Source organism: Notechis scutatus, chromosome Z (genome assembly GCF_049901735.1).
Source record: "Notechis scutatus isolate UNSWTSFEM ecotype Mainland chromosome Z, rNotScu1.2, whole genome shotgun sequence".
NCBI classification, from domain to species: Eukaryota; Metazoa; Chordata; class Lepidosauria; order Squamata; family Elapidae; genus Notechis; species Notechis scutatus.
The window spans coordinates 102,558,144-102,574,422 of NC_142025.1; the positions used below are offsets into that span (position 1 = coordinate 102,558,144).

At 36.5% G+C, this 16,279-nt stretch overlaps 1 protein-coding gene across 1 annotated transcript in view; it reads left to right on the plus strand.

The window, feature by feature from the left end:
* FBXO47 (F-box protein 47) overlaps positions 1 to 16,041 on the plus strand; it is a 16,855-nt gene extending 814 nt beyond the window's left edge. The window contains exons 2-11 of the mRNA XM_026669555.2: positions 2,649 to 2,853; positions 5,623 to 5,790; positions 7,308 to 7,384; positions 7,486 to 7,563; positions 7,909 to 8,017; positions 8,222 to 8,398; positions 8,641 to 8,787; positions 10,575 to 10,717; positions 13,648 to 13,807; positions 15,919 to 16,041. Of these exons, the coding sequence (XP_026525340.1) occupies positions 2,649 to 2,853; positions 5,623 to 5,790; positions 7,308 to 7,384; positions 7,486 to 7,563; positions 7,909 to 8,017; positions 8,222 to 8,398; positions 8,641 to 8,787; positions 10,575 to 10,717; positions 13,648 to 13,807; positions 15,919 to 16,028 (1,374 nt within the window). The 3' untranslated portion in view covers positions 16,029 to 16,041. The remainder of the gene's footprint in view (positions 1 to 2,648; positions 2,854 to 5,622; positions 5,791 to 7,307; positions 7,385 to 7,485; positions 7,564 to 7,908; positions 8,018 to 8,221; positions 8,399 to 8,640; positions 8,788 to 10,574; positions 10,718 to 13,647; positions 13,808 to 15,918) is intronic.
* The last annotated feature ends 238 nt before the right edge of the window (positions 16,042 to 16,279 follow it).

Genomic DNA, 16,279 nt, shown 5'->3' on the forward strand with positions numbered 1-16,279 from the left:
ATCATGTGTATTAACAAAATAAATATGTGCACCTAAGACATATAAATATTAGTATTTAAATTATTTCAAGTCGGAAAAGAGAGTTTAAATATTGGCTCTTTTTAATATGAAAAGGAATCATAATGTATCTCTTTAAGTGCTATCTTTCTGATAGATTTTTTTTAGAGGAGGCAGTTTTCAGCCTCCTCTAGGCCTACTTACATAGATTTTCTTGCAAAAATATTTCAGATCAAATAGCAAAGGTTGTCAGAAGCCTAAGAATAATCATATAACAACTCTGTTGTTAGTTTTACATGTGAGCCAATTATATGCATTTTTAAATTAGCCAATAACTTACTGAACAATTATATAGTTTATATACAAATTAAAACCATATAACTGATTCTAGTAATAATAGCATTCTGGAAAAAAATCAATAATTGTGGAAGTGAAGCAAGCATTCAAAAATTTCAACTGGTGCAAAATATGGCTTCACAAGCAATAAATGGTACCAGATACACAACTCATATGACACCACTATTACCTAACCTGTTTACTGGTGTTTTTCTGGATACAATTCAGTGTGCAGGGTTCAAACTTTAAAGCCCTACACGGCTTGGGATCAGGTTACTTGAGGGACTGTCTTCTTTCCAAGAGTCTCTAGTGGGCTGTGAAAATATTTACAGACCCCTCACATCCCGGACATAAACTGTTTCAACTCCTTCCCTCAAAACAACAGTATAGAGCACTGCACACCAGAACAACTAGACACAAGAACAGTTTTTCCCCGAAAGCCATCACTCTGCTAAACAAATAATTCCCTCAACACTGTTCAACTATTTACAAAGTGTACACTACTATTACTGTTAATCTTCTCACCACTCCTTCTCACCCATCCCCTCCCATTTGACTGTTTCCTAGTATGATATGATTGTTGATTGTACCCTGACTATTAAGTGTTGTACATTATGATTCTTGATTCTTAATGTACCTTTTCTTTATGTATACTGAGAGTATTTACACTAAGACAAATTCTTTGTGTGTCCAATCACACTTAGCCAATAAAGTATTCTATTCTATTCTATTCTATTCTATTCTATTCTATTCTATTCTATTCTATTCTATTCCTATTCTATTCTATTCTAGTGTCCAATGCAATCCAGCAGAATAGACATATTGCAGAGCCCATCAGCCAAAGAGTATCAATTAAATTTAAGACTCTTATTTATTGTTTTAAAGTTTCATTGTGCTTTTTAATTGAATATATATAGGCTGCCTAGAGTCTGATCTAGTGAGATGGGTAGCATATAAGTTGTTGTTGTTGTTGTTGTTGTTATTATGCAAATCTAAATATCCTAACTTTCAAAAAAACCCACCCAACTTGGAACTGCCTATATACTCAGATGCTACCTTAATAGCTGTTAGTCCTTGGTTAGGGCTTGAACTATTAAGTTTTTACCAGTGGCGGGATTCAATCTTTTTTACTACTGGTTCTGTGAGTGTGGCTTGATGGGCATGGCAGGGGAAGGATACCGTAAAATCTCCAATCAGAGGTGGTATTTGCTGGTTCTCCAAACTACTCAAAAATTTCCGCTACCGGTTCTCTAGAATTGGTCAGAACCTGATGAATACCACCTTTGGTTTTTACCCATCCCAGCCTGGTAATCGAATTCAATATTAAATCTATAATAATAATAATGACAACAATAACTAGAAGATAGGCTTTCTCTGCAATAGCCCATGCTGTGTGGAATATTTTCCCCTCGGGGATTACAATGTCCCCAACTCTATTGACCTTTCACAAGGCTCTAAAAACTTGGCTATGTATCCAAGCCTGGGCTTGGAATGTACTGAGGGCTCCATTTGTTGACTTTCTTGTTAGCTACTTAACTACTTTGGGTACTGTACGTATTTATATTTGGAAGTTTTTACTGTTTATTGTTTTTAATTATTTTACCTGTTTTATAGTTTTAGAAAGGCAAGTCTCCTCATGTCACTTGATTGAGTAGGCAGCTATAGAAATTGAATAAATAAAATGTAAACCGGCATAATTGAAAAGGAAGAATATTTCCTCAATCATAAATCTTTTTGGGAAAAATATTTGGAAGGATTCTTTCCCAATTAAGAGTGATTACTGTGATTACTGGAAGTTGGTAATGTTTCAAATTACATTTTCAAAAAGTGCTTTAGCACATCTGTCTTCAAGCAAGCCACATCTTTTATCTTGGCAGCTCTGTCTGTGAGAGATAGCATAGCTGCATTAAGGTATTGTGAAGATTTGTTTGCTCTTGTGTGAATTTTTTGAGATTAAATAAAAAATGTTGCACAGCTGTTTTACTGATTATCATTATGAATTGAAGGAGTGTTCTTATTATTTGCATCATTTCTTCAAATTAAGTAATTGGATTTGTGAGCAATATTTCACCTCTTGCTTCAAATTCCCTGAGTTTAGATTTCTAATGAGTTTAAATAGTCCAGCTCTATACTAAATCTTATTTTTAGTTTTTTTCAGGAATCCTATGAAAATATTAATTTTATACATCATTGACATAATATTTATATGTGCTGTATTTATGAAACAACTAAACATATTTCTGTCACTTTTCTGCCTACTTTTATTGTTTTTGTTGATTTAATTTTCTCTTTTTTATTTTAAATGTTTTTGTCAGGACACATCACCTGATACAAACCCAACAGAGGCGACGGCATCTCCTACAAGAAATAGCTCTACTTTGGACCCTAGTGACAAACATCAATGTACTTCCCATCAATCTAATAATACCATGCAAACAGAGATTTCATTTATTCCCACTCTAGGAGATTTCGAAGTCATACCGTCAGAAATATTTGAAATCATTTTAGGGTTTGTTTCAGGTGAGTCACTTCTATCACACAGGCAAAATATGGCAACCACATTGCCACTATAGAATTGGGATCTAAATTCAGGGTGGAATTCTAAGTCACTGAAACAGGGGTGGGATTCAAATTTTTTAACAACCGGTTCTGTGGGCGTGGTGAGGTGGGCATGGCTTTTTTTGCAGCAACCCCCCCACACTCTGTTTTTGGGTCTCCTGGGCCTCAGGTAAGTCTCCTGGGGGGGGGGGGTGTTTTTGCACCCAGGAAACTTCCCTGAGGCCCCAAAAGGCAAAAAAATGGAGCGCAGGAGGGGCACTCAATACACCCCTTTCCACGTGCCCCTTTTTGCTTCCTGGGCCTCAGGATGCTGCTCAGGATACTGCTCCTGGGTGAAGCAGTAAGACAGCAAGGGAGATCCCGGCACAGCCAATTGTCGGAACAGCTGATCGTTGGGAGGAAAAGAAAAAAAGAAATACCTTAATGAGTAACTGGGTGAGGGAGAATACAGTCAGCAATGTCGGGCATACGCGTGACGTGGCGCATGCGTGATAAGGACTGACTGGGCAAGGAGGGGAGGGGCAGACAGAGAGGGGCGGGGCCAGCCAGGGGCATGATTTGCCAGTTCTCCAAACTGCACAGAATCATAACAACTGGTTCTATAGAACTGGTCCGAACAGATAGAATCCCACCCCTGAACTGAAAGGACAATTAAGAAGTTATAGGATTTTTTAACCTCCCTTTCTTTGGCTGGAGAAAAACTCTGGTGGCCTAGAGGTGGAGCTCTTGCCTCACAATCAGGAGGCTGTAAGTTTGATCCTAGGTAGAGGCTAATATTTGGAATAGACTCTCCTGCTCGAGCAAGGGGTTGGACTAGATGACTTCCAAGGTCCCTTCCAACTCTGTTATTCTATTATTCTATCTGTGAAAGCTCTTTTAACTGGAAGCGTAGCTATTCCACAATCACTATTTTGATAAATATCAGTGTGAAAAAGTTGTATCCGAGAGACATGGTTTGTGACTGACCATGATACACTTTAGAGAACCATTATATTCAAAGTTCTTCAGAGGATTCTTTATACTTGAAGTTGGTGTATTTATTTTCAGTCCCATTGGAACCAGTTGGGGAAAATAAGATAAAAAAAAAATTGTGGAAGAAACATTGAACCACATGTTCTCAGGGCAATGAATACCATTGCCTCTCATGCCACACGGCTCCCACATAAAATTATTCCTTCAAAATATATTGCATTAAATGTTTTAAAACGTGTTCTTAAAAAATAGGCAGACTTCTTGAAGGATTGCAAAACAGGAAAAATTAGACTGTTATTAGTACTGCTACTGATAGCCTTTATTTTTCAGCACATACAGAGTGAAAGGCTGAAATCACCCCAGGCACCCATTAGAATTACTGGTTGTAAATATATTTGTACACCTTCATTTTCTTTCTGTTTATTCTCTTTTTAGTTACATAAATTGTTTGCTTCTGTCTTAGGAAATTCAGCAACTAAAATTCACATCCAACAAAGAAATGCCTCTTTTAAATCCAAATGGATTTCTGTTGGGGTGGGAGAGGTAGGCCTGTGTAGCGCTCTTCAAATGCTTCCTAGCACTCTTTCAATAACAAGTACTGCACAGCCTTAAAAATAAGCTTGATGACATGGAAAAAATACTTAGGCTGTAATGTGTGAGGAGATAGAAAGCAATCTCTTGTATTTGAATTAACTCCAAAACCGCCAATTAACTCAGTTTAGGAGCTATTTGTTAATTAGACAGAATTAAATTGGCTCAACTGTTCATCAAAAAAGACAATATGGAATCACAGAGGGATGGAGTGTGAAAATCCATATATGGTAATTTGAGTTTTCTTAAACAATTTCCTCAGGGTTTTCTTAAAGCAGTGGTTCCCAAGCTGATAATACAGGAAACTGTTGAAATGAACAAACATCAAATTGTAGATAATGCAAAGCTTGAATCCATTTGAAAATTTGGCTTGGAAGAGGCGGTTTGCCTGGTGAATTTTAATTGTTTTGTAATAATAAATAACTATCCTATTCTCTTTCTCCAATCCTATCTCGATTATTCTTCCTCCTTCCATTACTTCACCTCCATCAAGTTCCTCTTCTTTATTTATTGTTTCTGCTGTAAGGATGTTTAAGTGGCTGCTGTTACACACAATGACACAAAAATAATAAAATGTGACATCATGATGCAAGCTCAGCCCTATTGTATTTGTGTTGTGCTGTTGCACACAAGTACCTAAGGATCAAACATTATGTTATATTTTGTCACTTGCCCATAGACTCCTATGTTCTTGTATGTTTCTGTGTTTGAGAATTTTTTTATTAAGAAAATTTATTAAGAAAACAAAGATATAACTTATATATGAGAGAAAGAATGGTTGGTATATGCAGATGGAGATGAACTACATTTGTAAATGGGGCAATTAATTTGATTACATTAATTTATTTTTTTATATTGGCCCTGTCCTTTTTTATAAATATTGCTCATAAGAAATCTTACTTGAAATCTCATAGGAATATCAAAAAATGAAAGATTTTGTTATTAACATAAGATTTAATCTTTTGGGGAAAAAAATGTGGCTTCCTATATATGTCATTTGAGATCTTGCATACACGGTTGAAAAGATCTTGCATACACAGTTATTTGAATGACCACATGCCTATTTTGGCATAAGAGCAGTCCCAAACTTGTCTGGTGATTGAAAGAAAAAGAACCACTGAATGAATAAAACTTAACGATTACTTTTCTTTTTTTTTCTTTATTCAGTGAAAGATATCAGTATGATGAGCATGACATCGAAGATTATCAACAGCTGTGTTATTAATTACATCTCATCTCCTCCTGGAAATAAGAGACTTTTTCCACGGGATTTCCATAACCATGAACTATCTGACTGTACAAGATCCTCCATTCTGGAACACTATGGATCATTAGGTGATCAAAGCCTCATCTTTTTCAGATATTCCAAAACAGGAAGCAGATAGAAAAACATATTTAGATGTATAAATCTCAGCTAATTGAAGAATGCTCAGCTTCAAATTGCATCCTTTCAATTAACAGAATATTAACACTGCAGGATAGGAAAAATGTTTCATTGTAGTAAATTCATGTGCATATCAAATCAGTATATAGATTAATATAGTGAACAAAAATTAACTTGACCATAAATATAAGAAATAATTTCTTAGAAAATACATTTATAACAGGAAAGGAATTGTAATTTCTCCCAACTGCTCTGTGGGATTTTGTTTGTTTTGTATTTGTATTATGAACTGATATTTTTTTATGATCAGTAGGTTTGGAGTCTGTGAAAATATCACTGACAGTGTAGGTAAAACAATGAGAAAATTAACTATGTCTTCCCATGTCTCTGTGTTTTGCTGTAATACTCTAAGTGCTCTTTCCCCCTGTGAAATTTCAAATGTATATTTATCTTTTCAAATTTATGTCTGAATTCTACTCTGGGGCAAACAGAACAGGAAAAGGGAACTGCAGTAGTTAAATATAACAGGAGAGTAAACTTCTCCCCTGCAGCACCCCTATTTATTTTGTGTGTGTGTGTGTGTGTGTGTAATGAGAATAGAAATCTGAAAAATGTACTGCTTTACAAAATGTATGGAGCCTTCGCCAAGTAATATTTCCATACCATTATTATAATCATGCCAATATATCTCTCTGGATGCATTTTTGCTCCCAGTTACTATAGCTTCTTTTTCTTCTTCTGTTCCATGCAACTTATTCTGTCTTGGTCACTGTTTTTCTCCCCCTGCTTCTCTTTCCATTTATCTGCAGCAGCAGTCTTTTCACTCTGAGCCTTTTCACAAAACCAAACTTTGACAAAACACAGCCTTCGCTGTAGCTATATGATATCTTGTTGACATAATGATTTATATTCTTCATTTTCAACACTATACCTTATATTTTTCAGCAGGCCAACAAAATATGTTATCTACATGGAGGGTGATGCTGACCAGTTAATGAACAACCAATGGCATCTCTATCCCATCCTCCTACCTAAAGTACTCACTTCCCTCCTTTAAATGAAACAGACCGTGGAAATTGCCAATCACAAACAAGGCTAGGTTGAGTTCATATGCATGCTTGCTTTCTTCTTTTAAACATTATGGAATTGTGTTGGTTGAAAGAGGAAGTATTAGCTATTTGTTAGTGCTCTATGGAAAGCAGAAGTATTATAGTTATGTAAATTATAGTTTAGAAATGAAAAAAAACCACATGGATCTTGGGATAAAGGTAAAATTAGATTGCTATGCCACTGAAACAAACAAACAAACAAACAAACAAACAAAAATAAATAAATAGTACAATAAGTAACTAATGTCCTGTGGTTCCTGGTTCTTAACTCAATATAGTTTATAGATTTTGAAGAGCATGTTCACATGAACATTTCTTTTCAAATATCTCTGTGTGGTTTTTCTGTTTTTTCTTTCTAGGCTTATTGTTTAAAAGGTGTACTTTACTGCGCCCTACAAAAGAGAGACTGAAGTACATACACAAAATTCTATCAGAAGTAAGCACAGATGTTTTCCAATAAATATTGGATCTGTTAATTTCTATATCCATTGAAATAAGTAAATTGAAGGATTCCTTTTTTCTACCGCTTGTTTATAGATTTCCTGTTTCAAATTCAATGGCTGCTCAGATCCTTTGCATTGTTTCGGATTACAATGTTATGGAGTATTTTTACAGGTAAAAGCAATTGAAAGTTTTGTAATGCTCTGAAAATAAATGTATTTATTATGGCATAAGATTTTGTACCTTAGAGTTCATTACTGCATTCTATATAACCTTTATTCTATGGCTATACGTTCTGAAGTTTCATTCTGTTCAAAGTTGGGTAAAACACATTGCAGGACATTATTTGGAGGACTGTCTCTGTATCCCAAGATAAATCATCTGCACTTTGTCACTGGCTACCTTTATCAAATTTTACATTACAAAAAGGGTAAATAAAACAGTTGAATCATAAAAATCTTCAAACTCTAAAATATTGGTTTTTTTATATTTCTGTTGGCTTATTATGTATGTTTTCAGACCTTAACAGCTGGTTGGGATGAATGTGAATGTCATCGAGTTTACAGTTTTCTCTGTGAAGTCACCAATTTACCTCAGAAAATGGAGAAAGTTTTCAACAGCAAGCCTGGTAAATAATCTATGCTGTGAGCATGTTATAAATTTGGACTTTTATATCTTGTGACACCGTAGTAACTTAAAAGCAATAGTGACTACTGACTTTAAACTTGCAACAGTGCCATCCAAAATAATTATTTTTCACACTATATACAGGGTTTTAACATTAGAAAACTCTAAATGCAGACTAAAGGCTAAAGGCTATTAATTTGTCTAGGACGCTTCCGTAAATTGGAACTGAGGATAAGGACATTTTGCCGTGGTGTATTTCTAAACCATTGGATTGATCGGAATGATTCAGCATTTTGGCTCAGGTGTATTTTGAATCCATGGCCAATGGTAAATCAAGCTCGGCTGCTGTATCTAATATTTGGGCCTGTATCTACACTGGATGGTAAGCTATTTTAATTAATAAAACAGAAGTATTCATATAAGAGTCTGAAAGGAAGGAAAAGAAGTGACATATTAAGCATGCAGAAAATCAGGTGCAATCCTGCTAATGATTTTCTAGCAAGATAGCAATTATTAATTGCTGAATCTAGAATTGTCTTTCTTTAAACCTCAAGAAATAGTACCAGTAATTGATATCTCAATACAAATTCTCCTTCAATAACTTTTATGCTTAATATCATTCAGGATATGTTGCTTGGCAGAATATGATTCAACACGAAGCAGATGAAAACAGTTTGAAAGAGCTTGCAGAGGCTGTTAAACTATTACATTACACTCTTGCAAATGAGTCGCTGGAGAATGATGTTGTCATGCTGCTAGAGCAGCTTACAGGTTTGTTTGCATACTTGAATCCAAGATACCATCCAGTCCTTGTGTTTCAACCATAACTGGGACTAGTTGTTGTTAAGTGAAGTGATCGCATGACAGTGACTGTGATTTTCCAGAAGATTAACAGGAATGGAGCTAACCTGGCTTGGAGGGAGGGTTGAGAGAATGTTCCATAAGGTTGTGCCCCAATAGAGAAGACCCACCTCCTAGGAAACATCAAATGTAATGATGGTACCCACCAAATATCCTTTGTGCCAGAACTAATGGGACACTGATTTAATCAGGGAGAGGCAGTTCCTCAGAATACCTGGCCTCATGCCATGAAGGCTTCAAAGGTTAAAACCTATCTTGAATTAGATCCAGAAGCAAAATGGCAGCCAATGCAGCTCATGGAGCAGAGGCACGATATGTTCTGTTCTATCTGTTCCGCACCAGTTACACTTCTGGATATTCTTCAAGGGCAGCCTCACATATAGTACATTACAGCAATTCAGTCTGGGTGTGACTAGGGCTTGGGTGACTGTCAGCAGAGCCTGTCAATCTAGGAACAGGGGCAAGTGGAGCACAACAGGACGTTGTTTGAGCAGAAGTCATGAGTCAAGGAGGATCCTCAGACTGCACACTGGCTCTTTCTGGGGCAGTGCAACCCCATCCAGCATTAAAGATGGCAAATTTGAGAACCGGTAGGCCCTCACATCCAAAGCCACTCAGCCTTACCTGAGTTTAGCTGAAGCCTGTTGTTTCCTATGCAAATCCTCACAACCTCCTGGGATTTACAGCACTGCATAATTCGCCAGAGGCAGAGACTGAATTTCTACATGGTACTGATGCCTCACCCAATAACAAAGGATGAACTTACCCAGCAGTGTCTTGTATATGTTAAATAGAAGAGGAGACAGCACTGAATCCTACAGCAACACCTACAGTAGAAAGTAGAGGCTAAGGGTGGCCCCTCTCTCCCAAATCATCGCTGACTGGAATTGATCCCAGAGAAAGTGGGGAAAGCAGCATAACCCTGTGCCACTGACCCCAAATCCTCTGACCATGGTTCCAGAGGGATACCATGGTTGGTAGTGTTAAAAATCACTGAGAGGTCAAGTAAGGCGAGCTGGATGCCCAAATCCATCCCACCCTTGGCAGAGGTCAAACATAAGTGTGACCGATGCCATTTGCATCCCATACCCAGGTCTGAATCCTGACTGAAAAGGGCTCAGATAATCTGCCTCATCCATGGTCATCTGACCATGTTGTATAACCCCTGATTTGACCACTTTCCTCTGAAAGGGATGGTTAGATAATGGAGGTAAATTGTCCAGTATGGTGGGGTCTACAGGAAGGGGTAAACCAAGGTCTTCTTAAGAGATAAAAGAAAAACCTCTCACTCAAAGGAGAATTAACCACTGCTAGAACCCTTTATCTAACACCTTCCAGCCACTTTAACATGAAAGACCTGGTTTTAAAGAGCAAATGGCTAAACTCTCATAGTCCTAAGTACTCTTGCTCATTGCATTATCAACTAAAATGCACACAAGCTAAATCTTAAAAGTACTATAGTTTTATCACTCAACTGCTTTAAAAAATCCGAAGTAGTTTATATTGTTGAATATTTTTTACTGTTGATCGTGTGGACTAGATAAATTGTTGTATTCTGCCTATTTTTAAATATAATATTTTCAAATGTAAGAAAAGTAAAGTTAAAAGTTGAGCATGCATGTGTGACTACCATATGTGTCTGTGGTATTTATGTTTGTGCTTGTGTATATATAAAATATTTCTTTCTATCTTTATAGTAATCCCTCAGGAATGGCATCTTGAAAACATTGCTCGGTTCCTTATTTTGTGTGAAAGCAACATCTGCGTCTCTTTTATGGTGAATAAAGCTGTGAATGGCCAAGCTATGGAATTGGCAAGGCTGGTGGTATTCCTGGCATTGGTAATTAACATTTATTTTTCCCTCCCTGTGTACTATTCTCTTCTCTGTTATGAATTGACCACATTTGCACAAAATAAGTGACTGCATTTCAGGGGTGGGATTCAATTTTTTTAACAACCGGTTCTGTGGGCGTGGCTAAGTTGGTGGGCATGGCTTGGTGGTCATGTTATTGTCTGGGCATGGCCAACTCAATATCACTCACATCAAGGCACGTATCTCCTCCCCTGGCCTCTCATGACTGTGGGGATGTTGCAACAGTCGTAAGTGTGAAAAATGGTCATAAGTCACTTTTTTCATTGCCATTGTAACTTTGAATGGTCACTCCACACAAGCAAAGTACCAGCAAAGGAGGGGGAAAAACCTCCAGAGAGGTTCCAGAGACAGGAAGTCTAGTCCAGCCAAGAATGTAATAAGGGTTAATGGAGAAGCAGTTTCCGTAAGCAACACCAGAATCTTTCCTTTCCTGCCTTCCTTACAGGATTAGGCCAGTAATTTCTTCCAACAACGGGTTCTGCAAACTGCTTAGAATGTTAACAACCGGTTCTACCGAATAGGTGCAAACTGGTAGAATCCCACCCCTGATGCATTTAACGTATCTTGTACATTTCTGTGAAAGTGTAACTGCTGTGATTGAGAAGAATCGGGATGAGAAAACAATGTTTAGAACCTGACTCTTTTTTCTTTCTTTTCTATTTTAGTTTATTTTCTTTGCTCCACACAATTTAAATGAAAATCTTCCATTTCCAAGGGGAGTGGGGGGGGAGAGAGAGAATTATAATTTGAGCTGTAGAGAAAACTGTCATTTTCAATAAAAGTAGTTTAGTTTCAGAGCCAATAACAATTTTGTGTGAAATCATTTTTAATCAGGATTTAAATTCTCATGTGTTTTTAATCTGGATCCTCTCCCCAGTGTTCTTTAAACATGATTAAAGCCTTAAATGTGTTCAGCACAATGACATATTCAATGTCTTATTTAATTTGGCCCTTAGATACCAGTTCTTCCTTAGCAGTTTCAGGCAATTCACTAAAATTAACTAACCAAAATAACATTTTAGAAAGACAAATTAATATATGTCTGAAAATACTTCAAACTTGCTACCTTGCTTTAGGAGTGTTTCTATGGCAGCAGGTGCATAAATGCAATTCTTTTATTGCTACTTGTATAATATCACTTTATATGTGAACAGGGAAAGCATTTTCATTAAACTTTCATTACAACAGTCCTTGAAGGAATGGGGCAATTGGGATTTTTGCTAAGCTTATCTAGCTTCTTGGCCTGATAGTAGTCAGGCAGGCAGGACCAGTATATCTAACTCGAGGCATCAGATGTCTCAAAGTGCCCTTGTTTGCCTGCATTATATTTATTAGAGTACTTTACAGTATATTAATATTAGCATCATACATTGATACATAGTACATGGCCATCTTCTTGCTTTTTCTCAGCTTGTGAGCCATGTAGGAGGACTGCAGGAATCCCATATCTTTAATTACTGCACAGGAAAAGAGAAATGTTTTAACTTAAGCTCTTTATGTGTATATTAAGTAGAATGAATTTATTGTAACAGCTGAGAGCATTTCTCTGGGAGAGGAGTTGTTGTTGTTTTTTGCACCAATTCGAAATCAGCTCTGAACTTGCCTGACCTCCTGATATCTACTGGTTTGGGGAACTAAGCTGATTTGTTTCGGAGGCTGGGATGAGAAAATTTATTTGAAAGTTGGCACTTGTTAATGTGACTTAGCAAAGCTACCATGAAAATGTCTTTAAGGAACTCTTGGTTTACCTTGCCTTCCTATGTCTAAGTGAAAGCAACCATTTTTCTACACACACACACACACACACACACACACACACACACACACTCAGCCTATGGTGATGAGTGCACTGTTGGAAGATATGAAAGGCCAGGTTAGGGACAGATCATTTTGGTGGGGGGGAATCTATGTGGTCACTAAAAGTCAAGACTGGCTTGATGGCACATAATCAGTCAACAGGCACTATTTGCTACATGTCTCCTCCAGTCCATCCAAGACTAACATATGTAATTTCCATCAGATATATTTGGGCAGGAGGATACTAAGAGACAGTACACTTATATGCTTGTCAGTCTATAGTTCTTAGAAAACACCTCAAGTCAATTAACACTTAGCATTTTAGACCACCAATAGCCAAACACAAAAAAACTATCAACCAATCAGCATCAGTAACTCTGCCTTCTCCCATTACGCTAAGTCTGTATGTAGCCTCATATCCCTCTCCATTTCACCAGAGACAGGGATTTAAAAAAAATGTTTTGCTAGCTTGCACACCGTTTTTCCTTAGAAGCTCAAGGTGGCATATACTCCTCCCATTATTGTCCACAAAATAATGGAATAATTCTCGACTCTCTGTGTCTCCAAATATTTAGTGTGTGTCTTCCAAACTATTAATGCTGTTATTCCAGAAATCAAGCTTTCTTTTCCTAGCAATGCTACCGCTGTTATAGTGAAACCTCAGGAAGTGGCATAAGTTAGCTCTTCCAATAGACATTTTAAGTACCGAACAATAATACTGTATGTTACTATTTATGATACTGTATTTACTACCTTGATATAACATTTCCTTATACATGGATAAAATGCCATTAGTTTAAAATTACCTCGAAATTATGCTGACCAGGTGGCAATTATAATAGTATTTGATAGAAGGAAGAGGGGGCTCAACTATCAAGCAAGCCTATATTGTGACTCTATTTGCAAAGAATTATTTAAATTTAAAAATTTAAGCCCTAGGAAAGCTGCTATTACTATATTTACATATGCGTGTTTGTGTGTGTGTCTTTCAACCCAAAACTCATAGAATTATTTTGGATTTGAAAGCACAGGATAGAAACAAAGGACTGTTCTTTTATCATTAAGGACGTTTCACTTTCTTCAATTTTCTGTTCTACTAGGTATGCGAGAAGGACATCTATTGCATGGACTGGGCTGTACAGACAATGCAAAAAGTCTGCAATATCATCAATAGTGCACATGAAAAGAATGTTTTTTTGCAGAATATAGAGAATACTTTTGCACAAATGATCATGGATGCTCTACAGTTTGTGATATCTGGTAAGAAATCCAATTATAATACTTACCTTACTATAATCGCACCTTAATAACAGATAACAGATAATCAGAGTTGGAAGGGACCTTGTAGGTCATCTAGTCCAACCCCCTGCCCAAGCAGGAGACCCTACACCATTTCTGACAGATGGGAGTCCAATCTCTTCTTGAAAGTCTCAAGTGATGGCGCTCCCACAACTTCCGAGGTTAAGGTGTTCCATTGGTTGATTGTTCTCACTGTCAGAAGGTTTCTCCTTATTTCCAGGTTAAATCTCTCCTTGTTCAGTTTCCACCCATTAATCCTTGTCTGGCCTACAGGCGCTTTAGAAAATAGCTTGACCCCTTCCTCTCTTTGGCAGCCCCTCAAATACTGGAACAGTGCTATCATGTCTCCCCTGGTCCTTCTCTTTACTGGACTAGTCAAGCCCAGTTCCTGCAACCGTTCGTTACATGTTTTAGCCTCCAGTCCCCTAATCATCCTGGTTGCTCTTCTCTGTACTTTTTCTAGAGTCTCAACATCTTTTTTGTAATGTGGTGAACAAAACTGGATGCAGTATTCTAGTGTGGTCTTACTAAGGCTTTATAGAGTGGTATTAGTATCTCCCTTGATCTTGATTGTATCCATCTGTTAGTACAACTTAGGATCTTGATTAATCTTGATTATCTGAATCTTCTAGGAAGTATGTGTGTGGGTGTGTTGATACACACATGTGGATACACACATACACACACATACATACCAATAGTCAATTATATTTATGTAACAATAAATATAATTACATTCTGCTTTTAGGAAGAATAGATCTTATGGGTAAAGAGGTTAGGATTAAAACCACACTGAAAGACAAGTACAGTAAAGACTCAATGCACTACTTCCCAAACCTGGATAAATTGCCCAACATTGGGTAAAAGTTCTTTTTCTTTGGATAACAACACATGAACCCATTACTCAATGTCAACAGGGATATTTAAACTGACTTAAAGTATTTTATCTAGAGTGAATAAAAAGGACTTTCAGATAAATGGTTTGGGATACTGAATGAAAAGGTTTGGGAAGCACTGGTTTAATTTCTTTGATCCTGTCAAAAAAAACACCCCTATGCCATAAGAAAGAGGATGCTATCTGAGACAATAGCCTAATTCATCTCATTTCCTATTTTCAGTTGAATTTTCAAAATGTATATTCACATAATTTGGCCATAGTACAATTACTAAAATGATGTGCCTTTGATCTATGCAGTTTCCTTCCGGAACAGATTTTCTTACACACACACACACACACACACTGTGTGTGTGTGTGTGTGTGTGTGAAATATGCAAAAATATGCATACTGTACTTTAAAATATAAATCTATCAGTATTTCTCTAAAAAAAAAACAGATTATATATATATATTTTAGGTTTAAGAGCCTTGTTGGCTCAATGCTTAGAATGCAGTACTGCAGGCTACTTCTGCTGACTGCCGACTGCCTGCAGTTTGGCAGTTCGAGTCTCATTGGCTCGAGGTTGACTCAGCCTTCCATCCTTCAGAGGTGGATCAAATGAGGACCAGATTGTTGGGGGTAATATGTAAACCACTCTGTAAACCACTTAGAAAGAGCTTTAATGCACTGTGAAGCATTATATAAGTCTAAGTGCTATTGCTATGGCTTTATTTCTGATTAATTCTGATGAACATTCATGTGGCTGAAGTATAATACATGTTTTTCTACATGTCATATTAGAAAATTTAGAAATGAAAAATAATATGACTGCTCACAGATTACTATGACCATATGAAACACTGAATGAGTTTTTACCTTATCTAACAAATCTTACATATTTACAATAAATACAACCAATGTCATCTAAACAAATAGAATCAGAGCATAACTAATTTTTAAAAATGCTTCCAAGAAACGTAAGTATGATCCATATTTAATTACAAATCATTCATACATAAGGTAAAAGTTCTCTTGAGTCAAGCATGACTCTTGATGATTTGTTGATGAAATATAGATGAAATATATTGATGAAATAAAATGTTATCTGTTAGCTTGGCATTTTACAAGCTAAACAATATCTTTGTTGAATAAAAATGTGTATTGTTTATTCAGCCTTTTTTTTTTTTCCCTTAGGAGAGCATGATGATGAAGAGACTGTTTTTTTATATCTTTTTCATCTGGTCAACGCACAAGCAAATTTTCATAAAGAAATCCTTTATTTAACCATGAATTACGAAATGTAATTTTTTTTTTTTTGAGGACTATGAATTTGGAAAAAATAGTCAAGAATAAAACAAATTACTTTGCCTGTTATCCTTTTTATCTCCATGTATGGCTGCAAACATTCTGATCTGCTTTCTAAATGTACTTTTCATTGGGCTTGATCAATTATATTATAGCATCAAGATTTATTTATTATAAATTTTGCACATTTGCTGAGGTGAGTAGTTTAACGTATAACACACAAAGACTTGCAAACAAGAAAAACATATGC